The following is a 20,039-nucleotide window of genomic DNA, read 5'->3' on the forward strand; positions in this document are numbered from 1 at the left end:
AGAGTTATTTCCTCTCACGCAGGTACAGAACGTACGTGCTAACTGGCCGTCGGCCGTAGTCTTTGCGGTGTGTTCGAGTGCAAATTTTGGCCAAGACAAAAGGCGACATGAGGCGACGCCACAGTCGGCCTTCGTCGCGACTAGTTCTTTGATGTCAGCTTTGTGTGTCTGGGCCTTAACTGGCACGTTATTTTCTATCTTCACGACTGATTGTGAAGATAGCAGTCCTCACCAGAGTTGTTGTGTTTCCTTTTGTACCACGCTCCATCCAGAGACTTCTCCTCTGCGTGCTTGTCTTCCTCAGCCAGCATCACCTCCTCTGCAACACAAATATCACACTTGAATTAAAAGTCACAATACGGTCATATTTGTGTCAACATCAATTACAGCAAAGATTTTTTTATTCAAATGTGTGTGTGTGTGTGTGTGTGTGTGTGTGTGTGTGTGTGTGTCTGTTTGTTTCTGACCTGCTTTGCAGATCCACTCCAGGTACCCTGTTAACTCTCTTTCTATTTGCTGTAGTCTGCGGAGCTTCAGGAACTCTTGCCTCTTCTCCACCCGCTCTCTCTCCTTGGCAAACTCCCTGTAGAAACCACAAAGAAACCCCCCAAACACACACACACAGACACACACACACACACACACACAGAGAACTGTTTATTGGGTCTGACAAGCCAACACAGACCCTGGAGCACTCCACCTTTGACAGGTGTACAGCAGGCTGGCTTTCAGCAGGGAAGATAGGAGAGCGAGGCCGCAGCTTGGTAGCTAGCGTGAGCCACCCAGCTGCTACGATAGCACCATGGTAGCTGTTTGGCTAGAAAAACATAATATCTCTCTATATATATATATAGAGAGATATTATGTGTGTATATATATATATATATATATATATATATATATATATATATATATAAAATGTAATATGTAGTTATAATATCTCTACAACTACATTTATGATCAAATTGACACATGTTCTATTACACAGACTTGTGACAGTTATGGAAAGTTATATCTCCTCTCTTGTACAATGTCCGAGCCCCCAGCTCCACCACTACTTCACTCAGAGCAGCTGTCAATCACAGCTGCCAATCATGACGTCTCACCTCCTTTTTGTAGCATCAAATAACTCATTCAATTTATCAGAAAAATCTACACTTGAACATACATCAGCCTGATAAGAACTACCTAAAATGACAGAAACCATCTTTGGGAAAAATGTATTTGACGTGTACTTTGACGTTTTAGTTTGGTCCATGTCCCATTCGCTAACATGGAGGAGGCAGGATTCATGAGCTATACTGCAGCCAGCCACCAGGGGGTGATCCAGATGTTTTGGCTTCACTTTTGGGGAGCTGTCATGTCGTCCATCTTTATATACTGTACAGTCTATGGTGTATACGGAAGGACGGACAACCCGAAAACATAATGCCTCCAGCCATGGCTGTCACCAGCACAGCGGCATCATGAACCGGATCGATCATTTGAACGGGCCTAGGTTTGATAGGTGCATGGCAGACAACAGTGATACATGGGAATCTTCAAACTAGAATTGCTGTCTATTATGAAGCAACCTGGGGCTGCACAGGAGACTTGGACTGTGTTATTAATCTCCCCTTTCAAAGTCACATCTTCTCTGTGTGGTGACACAGCAACTGAGGCCAGCCAACAGAATATATAGACAGAGAGAATAAAAAATCAATGGATATGTCAGTATGTTGTCTACAAACACATGTACATATACATATAATGTTATCCTTATTATAGCCACAACATTACATTATCTCCATTGCCACTGTATTGCTTTGACAACAAAGGGGTTAAGGTTATGTCATGACAATAAGGCGGTTTTCAGTATAAATGAGCTGGGAAATGAGATACGGGAGAAATGAAGCAAAAGAGGTGGAGAGAGATAGAGAGACCAATAAAGAAAGACAGAGAGAGAGAAGAAGAAGAGAGAGGAAGACAGACTATTGAAATAACAGAGCGAGGGATCTCCAGTCCACCCCCGCCGCTCAGTGATTGGTGTGTCTCCCACACAGCGGAGGGGGAAGCTCTATTCTGCATTGCAGTGGCTGTCTGCCTGCCTTCCTGAGGGTGTGTGTGTGTGTGTGTGTGTCTGTGTCTGTGTGTGTGTGTGTGTGTTTGTATACGTGCCAGTGTGTCTAAATCTAATTTCGTGGCTACAGATCTTTCTCTCTTAAATGTGTGTGCAGTGCATCCATGTGTTGGCTGCTTGGGTGTACGGTGTGTGTGTGTGTGTGTGTGTGTGTGTGTGTGTGTATACATGGAAAGATTGTGGCAGCTAGGATTTCCCAGCGTCGTAGCAGGTTTCATCCACACTTTCACACCGCCTCACACACATACACACTGATACATACTGTATGCCAACACGAGCACAAACATAAACATTACAAACACTCAGAACCACACTACATTAGATCATTGCAAGCACATACAGTACACATTTTTCTCCTCTAGAAACATTCACTCCAGCTAAAATATGCAATATGTGTAAAAACACACCCAGATTCTTCCCAAAAAGCTGCTTTACTGCACTTCTGTTGGAATCTACATTATCATCATCAAACCCAACCGCACCGCATACGTACAACACATTATAGAGTGTATTCTCCCACCACGTAAGTGTAGCATGCAACCTGTGTGAGTGTGTATTGTGTATACAATAGGGATGCTCATTTTGAAAAATGTTCTTAACCGATAACTGACCCTCGTTAACCGATTATTAACCGTTTACCCGACGAGATTTGTCCCTCACATGCAGCGGTGTACCAGCTGCAGGAGCACAACAGATATTGGTTGACGGGAGTCTCCAGTTCAGCGTCCGGGAGCGTTAACTTAGCAGCTACGATGCTGCGTGTAGTGTCGCGGACATGCAGCCACTTTCCCAGTAAAAGTCTCCACCGCACATTTAGTTTAGTTTAGCAGGTTGTCAGCTGTGTGTCTGCCCCGGCGGAACTTTAGCGAGTGGCCAACAGTGTGTGTGTTTGTGCTACGTTAGCAGCTCTAGCATCACCGGAGGCTTCGTGCTCGCCTCCTCACACGTAGTCTGCGTAACTTTAGTGAGTTTCCAACAGACTGTGTGTGTGTGTTGGCGGTGAGTGTGAGGTTGTTGGTGGCGTTCTAGCTGTGAACGTAGGTGTAGCAGTGTGTGGACAGTTTATTTGTTGGTGAATAAATGCTACGAAACTACAACTCCTCCGCTCCGCTCAAGCGAGCCGGAGAGACCGGAGCCGACTTCCTGTATCCTGCAACTCCGGCTCCGCCCCTTAAGGATGGGCTCTTAAGGTGGACCAGCTTTTCTCATCAAAGAGACGAGCCGCTCCTCTGAGCCGCTCAGCTTTTGAATAAATTATTAACGTTTCTTTTAACCGTTTTAACCGATAGCGTTAATCGGTTAAAATGCTTAATGTCAGTTAACGGTTAAACGGTTAATTATTGATATCCCTAGTATACAGTATGCATGTGTGTATGTATATGTACTAGGGGCCCTTTTTTAATCGGGCAAGCGCAACGACAAACGCAAATTGGTGGGTTTTTGGACGCACGGAGCGTGTGGGCGTCTCCGAGCTCATCTGCTATTTTGGTTCATATACGTGCATCAGGGCAAAGTGTAAAATGTCTGGGTGAAGGTGAATATAGATCAGAGGGTGTGGTGATTAATAAATACACTCTCAGCCAGTTAAATCACTGGTCTCTGGCCCTGAAACAGCTCTACAATCTGCCTCTCCAGGATATCAGGCTGTTGTCTGGATGGTGCAGAGCAGCACCTAGGGCTGTGTATTGGCAAGAATCTGACGATACGTATCACGGTACAGGGGTAACGATTCAATATATTGTGATATATTGCGACACTGTAAGCTACGCCCGCGGGCGATTGTGGAGCTTTCCAACACAAAAGGCAGATAAACACAGGTTCCCATTAATTTATAATGAACATTTATGTTGTGATATTTAAACAAACTATCCGTCAACAAGGAAATAACAGCCCCTCGTCTACGAGACCGGTCTCTTGAGAGAGCTCCAGCCAGCTCACAGCGGTCTGTGAGCGTGACTACCCGGCTGGCGAGGTAGCGACCCCAGCAGGCAGGTTGTGGAGGTTGTGGAGCTTCTAAACTCCGAAAACAGTGGAACAAATGTTCGGTTCGCCATCTAATATTGTAAAACTGTCAATATTCAAAATCTACATCAACATTTTCAAAAGTGAATTTAGTGATGAAATAGAAAAATTTTAAAAACAAGCCATTCTTGGCTGCTGTTGTTGTTGTTGTTGTGACCATAGCCTTTACCATTCAAGCACTTTGCATTGTGGGATACAGTAGGTGAGGTAGACTGGTCCGTTGCATACGGAAGATGTTTGGCATACTGTAGAGTTTGCTTTTGTTCGCATACTGTATACTACATTTCAGCCAAATCAGTACGTACTACTAGTGTAGTATGCAGTTTCGGATACAGCCACTGACACGCTATCATCTGGTGGACAGGCGGGTCTATTACACGCTTTGCTGTGTTACCAGGTTGACTTCTTATTCACACCATTAACCTGTTACATTTTTGACATTATTTATAATTTGAATATGCACCTTATAATTAACCAGTTTATATTTATCACACTTACCCTTAACCTGTTTACATTTCTGGCATTGTGTTCATTTTGTTTTTACAACTTATTGATAATCTTTACTGTTCATATTTTGTTTTTTTGCGCTATATATACAGTATTTGCACTCTTCCCTACTTGGTATTGTAACTGCTGTACAACAATTCCCCTTAGGATAATTAAAGTTCTATCTTATTTTCTTCCTGTATACTCTTCATGAAGCTTTAATAATGATGTAAGACTATAATGTGCTAACAAAAATTATAAACACAGAACAAACCAACAAGATAATGCTAAAGGTAAAGTAGCAAGAATTCCTGCCACCTTAAAAAGTTGTTATAGCTAACATGTCACGGCTTTTCAGAATAGACGGTTGTTGGTTCAACTTTGATCGCAGCCATATCTTATCCTATTCTGCCCACGCTGATGGGATAAAAGCTGAGTGAATGGCCCCGACCTCCCATGGGGGTCCGCAGCCTCTCAACCCTGCATGCATCTGCTCTCCTGCCTGCTCTGAAGCTCAGATCGTGGCCTTTAAACAATGACATGGCCCCCGCACACCCCTGCCAGACAGCATCAGTGACCTTCCACCTCCCCAGTAACTGTAAAGCCATGTGACAACTTCTGTGAAGAGAGCAGTAAACAGAGAGGACAAGATAGCCACAGAGGGGGCGGCTAAAGGCTACCTGCCCTCTAAAGCTTCCTCTCTGTGTGTACAGTATGAATGTACAGTATATGCATGAGAGTGGCTTATGTGCACGGTGTGCAGGGCAAAGTATGAAAGGGCAGGTATGGGCCCTTAGCGAAATTGTGAAGGAATTTGATTGGAACGTCAGGATGAGGTTTTTCAGGACTCCTCTTGTCACATCAAAATCCGGTGGTATCTCCGATCAATGCTGGAGGGGCTGTGGCCTAATAGGAGACCACACGCACATCTTCTAGGACTGTCCAAAACTATTAAAATATTGGCAAAATATACAAAAAGAAATTAAAACATTTTAGATATAGAACTGCCCTTAAATCCATCTTATTTTATACTGGGAATAATACCAGAGGATATAGAAGAGAATAATCAGATATTACTACTCAGAGTCCTACTATTAATTGCTAAGAAGATGATTACAGTCTCCTGGTTGAGGCCGCAGCCTACTTAATGTAACAATGTATGGATATTTCGGGGATGCCGTAGCTCACGGACTACCTCCTAAGGACACTAGACCCTGTTGTGTCATGTCGAAACATGTGATTGTGCTGTACGACTACCTGTTGAAAGGAAATGAAAAGAAAGTAAAAATCTGTACCTGGCTGCTTTTAATGTTAAAGTAAAATTGTGTGCTAAGCCTCAAACTGCTCACTTCTGATAAGAGCATTCATTTACAACTCGACCAAAGATAACCTTGAAAAAACTTTGAGGAAAATGATGCCGATGGTGAAACAAACATATTGAAGGCTCTGTGGAGCTGACTTTGCAGTTTGTTCACTCGAGTCATCAAACTCCTCTCCCGACGGCACCCAATTAATTGCCTTCAAAATTAAGTAAACAAGAAAAAGTTGAGGCTCATTATTCCGTCCTGCAAGTGGCTGCAGGAATTAAGGTGGGAAGAAAGACAAGTTGTTCCACTCTTTGAGGGACAGTCAGTCTCTCTCACCTTGATTTCAATAAGAAGCACAGTGACGAAATAGATTTCACACCAGCAAGGAGAAACGCCACCTTATCAGCAAGGGCAGAGCAGCCAGCTGGAACATTCTTCTTTCAAAAATTAATGACCTTAACATTAAACAACAGAGGTGGGAACAGGAATACAACTCTGTGTTCAGCCATCCATTTGAATTAGCTCAGATAGATGAAGAAAATGCATGAATAACAGCAGTCTCACAGAAACGCCATAGGAGGGTAAACTGAAGAAAGTTCAGGTTAGAGACAAGACCGTTCTTACTTACTGTTGGCTGCAATTTAATCTATTTCATTCGTGTACATAGACATGAATTTCCCTTTTTTTTCGTGACGCTCAGCAAGACTTTCAACAAAGTATTTTTCATGCGTTTTTCCTACTAATGTTCAGCAACACGTAAAACTACTTAGTTGGGTTGAGGAATAGATCGACTTGGTTAGGCTTAAAATAACTCCGGAACTGGCGTAACTTAAAGGTCCCATATTGTAAAAAGTGAGATGTTCTTGTCTTTTACATTATAAAGCAGGTTTAAGTGATATATAAATACTGTGAAACTATCAAAACACTCAATCCATGGAGAAATACACACAGCCCATATTCAGAAACTGTGCATTTGAAACAAGCCGATTTGTGATGTCACAAATCTACAATATTTAGATAATTTCACAGTTTTGAACGTAAACATACTAAATGTGTCCCAGTTTATTTCCTGTTGCAGTGGATGTGAATTTCATCAGCTGACAGGAAGTAAACATTGACCTAAACTGTTGCCTAGCAACACAATTCTGTTGCCATTCTGTTGAAATGCGCTAAAACGGAGTGTTTCAGACAGAGGGTGAATACAGGTATATTCAGGCAGACAGTACGAGTAAAATAATGTGTTTTTTTCAAATTAAAGCATGTAAACATGTTCTAGTAGAAACCCAAAATACAAGTATGAACCTGAACATGAGCATGATATGTCCCCTTTAAGTACAAAAACTACTCTTCGAAAAGATCCTGGTTTGGGTTAAAATAACTCCGGAAGAGCTGTAACTTAAGTACGGAAATTATGTGACAAATAAGTCAACTTTGACTTTAGGTTTCACGTGGGACACGAACACCGGTCTCCTGGGTGAAAGTCTTGTGTTCCCACCCATCCCACACTTACCCAGCCATCCACACCATCCTCCTCCCTACATCGCGTTCACCGCTCTTTATACTTCCCGGTTCACAATTACGTGGATTACATACAAATTGATTTTTATGCTGACCATCACGAAAAAGATGTGAAATTCGTGTCTATGTACACATATCAATACATTCAATTTTGTAATAATTTCAAACTGCTGGGCTGAACTATACTATTTTGTGCCTGTTCAGCACTTTGGTCAACTGTGGATGTTTTAAATGTGCCATACAAATAAAGTTTGCTGATACTTTAAAATAAATGTCAAATTGATAGTCAATAAACTTAAATCAATAGTTAATATTGACAACCAGTGAATTGATAATGTATAATGTTTACTAATTATTACTAATGCTATAATTTATGTAATTTTATCATTAGTTTGTGTAATATGAAATAATTAGTTTATATTCTATATTGTATCATAGCTAAGAAGAAACAATTACAAAACAATTACATTCTGAATACATTAGTAACTTATTTATTGACAGTTTATTGTTGCACACATTATAAAAATGTATATACTATATTAAGTATTGTTCATACATCTATAAAAATGACATAGATAGATGGACCAGAAACCGATTATTAACCATTGACAAAGTATTAACTATCTATCTGAATACTTTTTAGAGATGCTTTACAACATATTCATTACATTACCATTTAACAAGGTATTCTAATCATCAGTTGCAACTTTATAATAGCCATCCAAATAATGTTTATAGATGGTTTACAAACCAGTTATTAACCAGCAACAAAGTGTTACAAATATCTGGTCCATCCATCTCTGTAATGTTTATAGATGTTTTACAAGCAGTTTCTTAAAGGTTTACAAATCGTTTAAAAAATACTTGATAGTGTATAAAATGAATGTGTGCAACAATAAACTTAAAAGAACAGAGAATATAGCATTACTAATAATTTGTAAACATTACAAATGATCATATCATTGTTGGCTAATAGTAAAGTAACTATTAACTAAAGTTTAATTAACTATCAATTGACCATTTATTAATGATGGCAGCATTACCATTAAGTGGTATTATTGCTGGTGCAAAGACAACCGGATAGCTTTCCGTTTTCCTCAGAGCCTATTACTAACGACAATGTTGTGACTTATTCAGACCATCAGGGAAAAGCAACAAATATATTATAATATGTTATAATATAATTCATTCCCAATGCTGCTCAGAGTAACCACAGTCCACGGGGTCTCTCCCTCTCCTCTTGGCAGTCTCTCCCTCGCTGCAACCGACACGACCACTAAGCTTTATGCAAATTAATGCGCGATGGTGTCGCCAATATGCAAATGAGCGCATGCCAACTTTTAGTGACTTTTGGAGCGAGTGCTAGCTACTTTCATTAGAAAAGAGTTGACGACACTGCACAGGACACACTGCATTTTGTTTTCCACAGTTACTTCGGTTGTTCCACCGTCCGCCATTCCCTCTACTGGGGATAGTAACTGCAAAGAACTTACATTGATACTCTTTGGTAACTGCGGATAGCTACCGATAGCTACCGAGGAAAACAAACGTGTTATCCTCTTCCTGTTTTGGTTGCGCAATGTTGATGCACTGCCTTTGTGCCGTAAATGGAGCCTTCATTTTATAGGGATGGGGGAAAAAAACTAATTCAACTAAACTGGAAAAACAAAGTTCGGAAACTTGTGTTTGGGGGATTATTTCTCTGTTGTTACAATGCTAATTGGCATTGTATTTTACATGGTTGGAAAGCCTGTTTATTTACCTTCGCAATGATTTCCAACTTATAAGGATCATGCATTTGTGGGATGAGCAGCACCGCTGATTATGTGGGTAGCGCCCAAGAAAAATTTGCCAAAATGCTCCGTCAATGGTAAACAGTGTATTCTCCTGTTGGTATTGACTCTTGTTTTGAGTTGTTTGGTGGATTGGATGATTGAACTCTCTATCAGTAACAAGGAACAAACAAGACATATTGGCTATTTTACACTTTATTCATTTAATACACCGTCAGGAGCCTCAGTAGCGGTGGAAGATCCATACGCAGCCACAACAGCCTGGCACCTCCTCATGCTGGTCACCAACCTGGTCACACGTTGCTGTGGGATGGCGTTCCATTCCTCAACCAGGATTCGTTGCAGGTCAGCCAACGAGGTTGTGTTGGTCACTCTAACACGTACAGCACACCCAAGCTGATCCCACATGTTGAATTGGGTTGAGGTCTGGACTATTGGCAGGCCGTTCCATTCTCTCTACTCCCACATTGTGGAGGTAGTCTGTGATAACCCTGGCTCTGTGGGGGCGAGCGTTGTCGTCTTGGAGGAGGAAGTTAGGTCCCAGATTGTGGAGATATGGGATCGCCACTGGCTGCAGAATCTCATCCCGATATCTCCCTGCATTGAGATGGCCTTCAATGATGACAAGCCTTGTTTTACCAGTGAGGGAGATGCCCCCCCCCCCACATCATGACACTGCCCCCACCAAAAGCTGTTACTCGATCGGTTCAACAATCAGCATAGCGTTCTCCGCGTCGTCTCCATACTTTGACCCCGCCATCCAACTTTCGCAGACAGAACCTGGACTCATCACTGAACATGACATTCCCCCACATGTTCAGGTTCCATTGTCTGTGTTGTCGACACCAGCGCAAACGGGCCTGACGGTGAAGGGCAGTCATTGCAGGATTCCTGGTGGCCTTATGAGAATACACTGTTTACCATTGGCAGAGCATTTTGGCAAATTTTTCTTGGGCGCTACCCACATAATCAGCTGTGCTGCTCATCCCACAAATGCATGATCCTTACAAGATGGACATCATTGCGAAGGTAAATAAACAGGCTTTCCAACGATGTGAAATACAATGCCAATTAGCACATCCAGTTAAGTATGGAAAACATTTTGGGTTGTAACACATTGCAGGAAAAGCAGAGCTAGACATCACGGCTAAAGCTGTGTGCTAACTCTGTCATGGACAACTGATGTTGTAGTATTGCGGTAACGTGCGGTCAAGCCGGCTGTCACTCACTTTCTGTCGCTGCCGCTTGGCCAGGTCGTCGTTGTAAATGAGAATTGGTTCGCAACTGACTTATCTGGTTAAATAAATGTAAAATTAATAAAATAAAGTAACTCGCATCTCCGTGGTCAAATTGGCCGACGCTACAACTGCATTCAAACGGCCCCGATGTGGACCATGGATGTATAAAGAGAATGGGTTGCTGGAAAAGATTTAATGAATAATTCCTGACAATGACTGATATATTTTGGGACATCTCTGACTACATACATGCTGAAAATCCTACATTTTACTGTCTTAATTTAGATATTTTAAATCCCTAGGAGTATATGATTCAAGTGTATGATTCAACTTTTTCCCATGGTCTAGTGTTAAAAACGTTAACAAAAATCACAATCAATTGTAATATCTAATTGCAATATTTGTGGAATCGCAATACATATCGAATCGGCACCCAAGTATCGTGATTAGTATAGTATTAGTAATAGGTGTATCGTCCCAGCCCTATCATTTCTTACCCGGTGGCAGACGGAATTGCAGAGTGAAGCGAGGCATCTAAACGCTGATGGTGATTATTCTATAACCATTACATTGTGCAATCAACATTCACTTCATAATGACAAATTAAAGCAAAAAACTTGTTTATTGCCACTTTTAAGCTTTCATTTCAAATCCAATGTGCTGGCGTAGAGCTACAACAATGAAAAACATAAAAAAAAATTATCTTTCATAAACACATTAAATATAGTTCAATCCTTGTTTTCTGCAATAAAGAAACATTTCTAGATTAGACCCTTTCTTCCTACCAAAAACCTAAAAACAAGTGGACTATTGTAACTACAAAATCTTACTGATTAATTCAAAAGTTGTAAGAGGTTCCCCTATGCCCCCTGATATCCTTGGGTTCTTGTTGTTTTTTACATCTAGAGTCAAACACAAGGTGACAGAGCCTTTGCTCAAGTATGCCAGTTTATTACTATTATTTTCTAAATACTTATGGACTGCACTGTGTACAGTATTTGTCAGTACAGTATTGTGCAATGTAGCCTCTGGCTAATAGAGCATTGAGCCCAATGCTGCAGAGCATCAAGTACAGTGATCAGTGAACAGTCTCAGCATGGATCGTGATCATTTTCAAAATCAAACTGGACATGTTAGAGCCGAGCACCTGAACTGTTAGAGACCAAAATACATAAGTCCCTCACTAAAAAAATATAATAATGTATCTCGCTGTATCCTATCAAAATATTGTTTTACCTCAATGTACCTAATACCTACCTAATCTCCTAGTTTCATAAAAGCCCTTCTAGGGACGGATGTTGCAAAATAAGCATTTGTTGTGAACACTATGATGCATTGCATCAGATAGATGTTTTCAGTTTGTCTACTGTATGGATTTTGTGTCTGTCCCTACCAAATAAACCATAAATAAATAAACAAGGCACCAGTTAGACTTTTACATGGACTGATGAATAGACTCCACCAGTTTTTAGGGACTTTACACAAGCCTGACATGAACGTATAATCTCAGCTGTCAATGACAACCTTTATGGGTTTGTATATTATTTCATATGTACTGAGAGGTCTTTTATAGGGACGTAAAGCTGTATCATGTCCTTCTCTTTTCTCATATCAGTTGGTGGCAGTAATGCACCATAAAGGGCAGCAATACACCAGCGAAACAAGAGAAGAAGAGGACTGCTGGCTGATGGAAACAATGTAATGCAGGTTACATTGTGGGCTTTGCAAATGTTATTAGACCTGTGAAATGCATCAACATGCACATCAGGCCCTCGGGATACACTAAGTGGATTTAATGTGAGAAATGTATTAAACAAAATGATGTTTCTTTATAAGAAAACCCCACAGTACCTTTAAACCTGCAATAACTGATTCACGGAGCAACATAATCATTCATTTGGAGTCCACAATTCACTCAGTTCCTGAGGGAACTGAGTGAAGAGTGTCTCTTCCTGAGATATCACATTCACGAAAATGGACCGGATGTATGGCCGGACGGACGGACAACCTGAAAACATAATGCCTCCGGCCAGAGGCCTAAAAACATTGTTACAGCACAAAACAAAATGACACAGGCTAAAGCTTGATGGGAAAAGAATTCTATGTTTTGACCACTAGCAACTAACATGTTTGAGGAAGAGGAATTAAAAAGGAAGGTATGTTAAAGGTGCACAGGGATTTAGAGTCTTGATCTATGCTAAGTGTTGCTTACCCCAATAGAAAAATGACATTCCTATCATGATTCGGTATGGATGATATACTGTTGGTTAGATGTACATGAGTGGAAGATGGAGAACAACACCCAGAATGCTGGTGCTAAAGAAAGATGATAACTGCAAAGCAATACTATAAAGAGGCAATAAAAAACGCATCCTTCTCCCATGATGCTCTTTTCAATAGTGATGACAACTTGTGTTGCTTTATAAATGAGGAAGTGTATAGGCTACCACAGAATTAAACAGGCTCTGCACACCATATACAGCATAAAGTCTGTGTCTGGCAATCTTGTATAATCATGTGAATTTATGATTTAATAAAACCTTATGAATATTGCATTGGAGCTGCCACAGATGTGGAATTCGCCTAAATTAGTCAATGCAAGAGAAGCGTGCACTCAATAAATGTGGGATGTTTGAATGCAAGTTATAAAATTCTATATTTTACCAATGACTCGTCAGAGTTAGTGATGACGTGATAAGAAAAGTCAGCGTTGTTAGTATTTTGAGGGACTGCTTGCTAAACCCCTCCCCCGAACAGCAATTGTCCAATTATAGTTTAGCAACTGTAAGTAGGCATGGCAGGCCTACAGAGATCATTAACATGTCTGGCTAACTTAGCCTACTACCTGCAATAATCCAGCACCATTTCCAAGGGCAAGACTTAGCATATTAGTTACTAACTGTAGTAGTTTATAAGAATACAGGTTACATTAAGAAAGGCCCGCACGACAAGCACATCCACTGTGTAGTATTTCCCCACCTCGTGGGAGCCGGTCCTGGATGCTAGCAGAGTTTAGGCTAATGTTAGCAGCTCTGTCCTGCAACCCCTGATACCTGTTAGCTTTAGCCTCAGTCTTTTAGCATGATATGTATGCAGCAGTCAAGTGCATATTTAGGAACACATTTACAGAGTCACCAGGACCCATTGAAAAGTCAGCCAAACAGCGGGAGACACCATTTTCAACCAAGTCTAACTTTAACTAATTAACTAGCTAGCTATAGCTGATAAATTGTCATTTCAGCAGGTAAGTCGATGGTGCTGACATCAAGGGGCAGGTTTTTTTTTTTTTAAAGTACTGAGAATTTTGAGTCGACCATCTGCAGCCGTTTTTGTAAACGGCATACCGTATGTGAGAATGGAAAGCTTGACAGACAACAATTGTAAATATAGACGCAAGCAGCAAGCCCTTTTGCGCTCAACAGAAGGAAGGAGCAATGACCGGACTTCGGGCTTCACAAAGCTGAGCAAAGTCACTTCAGCTGGTTTAATTCTGTCTAAAGAAGGAGTTAAGACCAATCATCATTGCAACGTATGCAGCATTTACCAGTATACACAGGTAGTAATAAGTAATGAGTTCTGCTATTTCCCTGCCCTTAGTGGATATGAACCAAACTTGGTGTGTATGTTCAAGTCATAGTGCTGGATATCACTTAGTTTAATCAGGATTTCTCAAAGACAACTTCAGTTATGACCATTTCCTGCTAAGCCCCGCTCTTTGCGAAGACTTTTTGATTGATGGCGGCCATGTTTTTCTGACCAATCTTGCTCATTTAGAAAGGTTTTATACCAAATTTGGTGTCGATAGTGTCGAAATCTAATAAGTTCTATTCATATTATTGTTTTTCACATTTTTTCACAAAAACTCCATCATGGTGGACTTCTATGGAGCACATGTGGCTGGACATGTTTGTCAAATGTTTATGAAGCGGTCATATGACCTGACACTACAACATCCACTGCAGATATCAGATTTTTGTGCAAAGTTATCTACAGCGTTAACTAGCTTACAACTAGCTTACAACTAGCTTACAACTAGCTCTAGTTTACAACTAGCTCACAACTAGTTCACAACTAGCTTAGTGTGATGCAGCAGTACATTAGCTTGATGTTGCTATGGTGAATAATTGAAAGACAACTGATGCTAAACTTATAACATAAAGAACATCTGTTGAAATGCTCCGCTCAGGTCATCCTTACAGTTTGTACTCACCCTGACAGCACACCTAACACCAGGTTGAGCATGAAGAAGGAGCCGATGATGATGAGGGGGATGAAGTACAGCCAGTTCCACGTGTTCCCTGAGGCATCGTTGGCCTAAACACACAAACACGCAGAGACAAAGAATAGGACTGTTAATGCTGTTGTGTTGTTGCAGGACAAGTCTGGCGTATATCTACATTTTTCTTATGTTCAACAAATCCCATGGAAAGACCAAAACCAACAATGTGTCAGTCCGTCTCTCAACACTTTCTGACTTCCTGTCTGAAGCTCTCAGCCCCAAACACATTGGTTCCTGCTGCAGATGTAAATTTAATGTCACGGTTCACAAATATATAGTTTCAAGTTTGAAAAAGGCTTAGTAATTTCCTAAAACATCTGGTCACTCTACTTTACTCAGTTACAGTACTCCGTTACTCAAACAGGAGGAAATAGTGCACACAGCTAGCAGGAAGCTGGCAGAACCGGATATGTCATATGAGCGTGCAGGGCGGTGCAGTCCCATGGGTCTGATGCACGTTCATTATGAATGGAAAATAATTCTGGACTACTTATATTAATGAGGGCTATTTAAGTGTTCATACTGAGAAGTTGATTTACCTAAAAAAAAAATTGTATATATACATCCATGGCAATGGACTCATTGGCCTTTTCAGTCCAAAATGGCAGCAGCGCTACTGCAGCGCCATCTAGCGGCTGTTGCCAAAAAAGCACCAGAGTTTTGCCTCTTTGCTTCTATACACTTTGCTATGGGTACCCACGAGTCTCCCCTTTACAGACACTTAATGATAATCCCATCCCATCCCAATCCCATAGTCAAACTAGCACACTGACAGCTGTTGTTGCCTGTTGGGCTTGAGTTTGCCATGTTATGATTTTATGCTAAATGCAATACCTGTGAGGGTTTTTGGATAATATTTGTCATTGTTTTGTGTTGTTGATTTCCAGTAATAAATATATATATTTATTGCATAAAGCAGCATATTTGTCCTCTCCCATGTTGATAAGAGTATTAAATATTTGAAAAATCTCCCTTTAAGGTACATTTGGAACAGATAAAAAATGTGTGATTAATTTGCAATTAATGGCGATTAACTGTGGACAATCATGCGATTAATTGGTATTAAATATTTTAATCGATTGACAGCCCTAAACGAAACCTAATACAACATCACTACAAACTACACCTTTATCACCATTATATGTGAGAAACTGACAGAAAGGTTAGAAGTAAATGGACAAAAATAGCCTCATGATCAGGATATTTATAGGTCTGTGAAAATAACTGTAAATACAAAGGACTAATTATCTTCATATACTGTATACATCCGTAGCAAATGACAAGGTCCATTGTCTGAGATACAGTGGATGGACAAAGTAACTGAAACATTATATGTTAAAGACATCTTGATATTATATGCTACATGGCTGAAAGTCGACACCCGTGCATGACCCCTTTGTGGTTCCAAACCATGGGCGTTAATGTGCTGCTACATGTGTAGCCTATATACTCTTCTGGTTTCAGACTTTCACCAGATGTTGGAACCTGGATGCAGGGATTTGCACACCTTCATAGGGTTAACCGATGAAGCAGTCCCACTCTGAAAGTACGCAGAAGGATGTAGACAGGAGTGCCCACATACTTTTGGCTAGGGATGCACTGATACCAATACCAGTATCGGGTATCGGGTCCGATACTGTGCTCATGCACTTGTACTCGCAAAACGGCTCCGATACAACGGCACCGATACCACTTTACGGCAGCATGACGTTAATCTCTCGTCACCATCTTTTGGGTCCTATCGCACGCGCTCAAGCTCCACTTCCCCGACGGTGCGGGCGAGATGAGCCGATGGTGCGCCCGACCCCGCCTCAGCCGGCGCACGCCAGCCCTCACTTTCATTGCGCCACGGGGTTTTGCTTGCACCCTCTGACTCGCGCGTGCGTTCTTGGTCCGTGTTTCAAGACGGGTCGGGTGGGTTGCCGACATCGCCGCAGTGAGGACAGTCCGGCCCGGTGACACTTTGGCCAGGGCCCCAGGAAGCACCTTCGCCCCGAGCCTTTCCAAGCCGACCTAGAGCCGGTCGCGGCGCACCGCCTCGTATGCGGGACTCCCCAGCCTGCCGTGTGTCGCTCACACCCTCCAGCTGGCTGTTAACGAGGGTCTTTTGGCACAGAGAAGTACTCGTATCGGTACTCAGTATCGGTGAGTACACAAATGTAAGTACTTGTACCTGTACTCGGTCTGAAAAAAGTGGTATCGGTGCATCCCTAGTTTTGCCCATATACTGTAGAATATGTTGATGATGGGTATGAAATGATATTGATATGAAATATTTATTGGTGCGGAGGAGAGATTTGCTTGCGAGTGTGTTTTGCTGTTGAAGCAGTAACGACAGAAGCAGCAGTCACAATCTGAGGCTCATGTTCTCCATTGTGACTTCCACCCAGCCTGAGGGCCTTCTACTGTATTAATGTTTACATAATTCTTTACAGCGGGCACTCACACTCGGATTATTACTTTGGGGGGGTGGGTCATTTGATTGCTGGAAATTGTCTGGCAATGCACTAACTTCCTGAAATCCTTTGTGATGCTTTCCCATCATTCATGCGTTTGTTAATTTCTCAGTTTGCATCCATAGATTTGCTCATTGTTTCCTCAGATAAAGGAATAGTCTCATTACTGTTTATTGTACTAAGCAGCACTATAATGCAACCTCCACACAATAGCGGTATTATGCAGCTTAATTAGAGAGTAAAATGCTTCCATACAGTATGGCATGCAAGACTGAGTACACATGACAGGAGAATACATAGATCAGTGAAGAAAAAATTAGAAAAAAGTCACAATATATTTCAGAGTCTTTTTCAAGTTGACTGCTTTTTTCAGTTGACATAGAATGTAGTAGATGCTGGAGGGTCATATTGACCCAAACTTCCTGTATCCATGATAACAGGATTATGGTCCCTGGTGGGGAGGCTGCAGCTGCAGAGCCTGGATTAGGTTGCCACAACTGGTTATGTCTCTCCTCATTCATTATATAGAGAACTACTGGATGTTCCCTAGAGGATTATTCCTAATGTTCTGGCTCACTACTTGAACTTTCACTAACATTACTGTCACTTCAACGACTGACTCCAAATGTCCACCCTCAGCGCTCGCAGACTTCTGTCACACTGTAAGTATCGTGACGTGTTCACTGTCATCATGTCAAGTCTGCATGGGCTCTAAACCGGTAGGGGATGAAATGCAGAGGTCACGTTAACCAAATATTTTCAAATCTTTCAAATCTGAAGGCCATCCGTCATTTTGATGGACTGGACTCGGAATGTGTCTGTGACTGCGGGTCACAGAGCGGTGCTGATGCAGTTTGATGCAGAAGGAACGCATGCTACGTGATTTCCTCCCAGTGAAGTGAGTGCTTGCAGGATTGAAAAATCCCACGTTCAGAGAGTCTTGTAATTACAGTCTCCAGTGTGGCAGCAAATCGCAGGTTTAGCTGTCAGAACAAAATGAAAACAACCGTGAGAAGTCGTCTGTCCGAGGAAAAGACTGCAGGGGGAAAAAAGGAATTGTAAATACACTGTAAATGTGTTGTTACACATGTGATGTGTTGTCACTGAATTTACACTCACACTGCACACTTCTTGGCAATATTGATAAGTAAGTAATCTATGCAAGATATGTGTGGGGTCTGTTGCTTTGATTATATTCAATTATTTCAGACATATTAAAAAAATATTTACATAAAAACCTAATGATCCAACTGCAGATTATAACAAAATAAAAAATTAAAGAAACAAATGTTTTGTTGGTAGACTGGTTCTTTTGCTTTTATTCCTGTCTTTAACATCGTCTCAACCACAATACTATGAATTATGGGTAATCATTCACAGTCAGAAGCTGTCTTTCTGGAAGTCCACAGAAAGTGAACTTTAATTATCTCGGAGACTTGATGAATTATGGGTTTGGTCAGCCTTCGGCAGTAGTGGACTTCCTGGTAATGCAAGTGCAGTGAAGTCCGACATTCCCTTTAACCAACACTCTGGTCCATGTGGAAAACAATTTCTGGATTGATTGATGAAATTTGTAAGAAACATTCATGGTCCCCAGAGGACAAATCCTGCTGTTTCCTTTAGTCCCATCAAAATCTAACTGTCAGGTGTCCTTTACTGGGCACACTTTACTGACTCATTTTGGACACTCCATAAGCTTTCCTCTCGCACCAGCAAAATGTTAATGTTGCACCAAAGATGTCTCATGATCTAATTCACAGATTGCTATAAAAACTGCTGAGCACATTCATGCTCCCATATTTCCTCCAGTGCTACACTCGTGACAGACTTCTATTTTAGCCCCACTATGGGTAAAACAGGATTTATCCCTATAGACTAGGGCTGTCAATCCATTCAAATATTTAATCGTGATTAATTGCATGAGTGTCTATAGTTAATTGCGATTAATCGCAATTCGCACATTCTTTTATCCGTTCAAAGATAAAACCTCAAAGGGAGATTTATCAAGTATTTAATACTCTTATCAACATGGGAGTGGGCAAATATGCTGCTTTATGCAAATGTATGTATATATTTATAATTGTAAATCAATTAACAATGCAAAACAATGATAAATAATATTGTCCAGAAACCCACAGGCAACAACAGCTGTCAGTACGCTGACTTGACTTGCCCCAAACTGCATGTGATTGTCATTAAGTGGGCATGTCTGTAAAGGGGAGACTCGTTGGTACCCATAGAACCCATTTCCATCCACATATCTTGAGGTCAGAGGTCAAGGGACACCTTTGAAAATGGCCAGGCCCAATTTTTTTGCCAGTGTGTTCACTCTAGCTTTAAAACTGAGCTCGCTACAACCTAAAAATCGCAAGTTTAATTAACGCGTACCAGAAATTAGTGGTTAATTATTAATTTGCGTTATTATCGCGTTATTTAACGCATTGGCCGAAATGCAATCTGGGAAACCACCGGCTATTGTCTAACGATGATTTAGCTTTTTATTGATTTAAAATGAGCTTTTAAACCTGCTACTTGTGAAACAACAATCAGTCTTGTTCATTTATTTGTAGAGGCATATGTGCTACTTTTAACACATGATGTGCTCACATGTGCTTTTATGCAACATATTATATTCCAGTACATGAAGAGTATCTTTATGTGGAAAGGTGAAATCTATGTTTTCCCAAAACTAACACATTAGAGTTCTTCACACAACTTCATCATGATCTTAGTAGGCAGCTCACAGAAATTCCCATGAAGACACAAAGAGTCTCCGCCCTGAATGGCCTCATCATCCATCTCTGCTCCCCAAAGTGCTATT

The 20,039-nt window shown here is 41.2% G+C and overlaps 1 protein-coding gene across 3 annotated transcripts in view; it reads right to left on the reverse strand.

The window, feature by feature from the left end:
* The window catches only part of LOC141768803 (voltage-dependent N-type calcium channel subunit alpha-1B-like), a 211,022-nt gene that overhangs the window by 113,909 nt on the left and 77,074 nt on the right, over positions 1–20,039 (reverse strand). For all 3 annotated transcript variants that reach the window (XM_074637175.1, XM_074637176.1, XM_074637174.1), the window contains exons 6-8: positions 14,694–14,797; positions 468–583; positions 233–319 (exon numbers count right to left, since the gene is read on the reverse strand). In XM_074637175.1, the coding sequence (XP_074493276.1) occupies positions 233–319; positions 468–583; positions 14,694–14,797 (307 nt within the window). The remainder of the gene's footprint in view (positions 1–232; positions 320–467; positions 584–14,693; positions 14,798–20,039) is intronic.

Source organism: Sebastes fasciatus, chromosome 6, assembly GCF_043250625.1.
Source record: "Sebastes fasciatus isolate fSebFas1 chromosome 6, fSebFas1.pri, whole genome shotgun sequence".
Classification (NCBI taxonomy): domain Eukaryota; kingdom Metazoa; phylum Chordata; class Actinopteri; order Perciformes; family Sebastidae; genus Sebastes; species Sebastes fasciatus.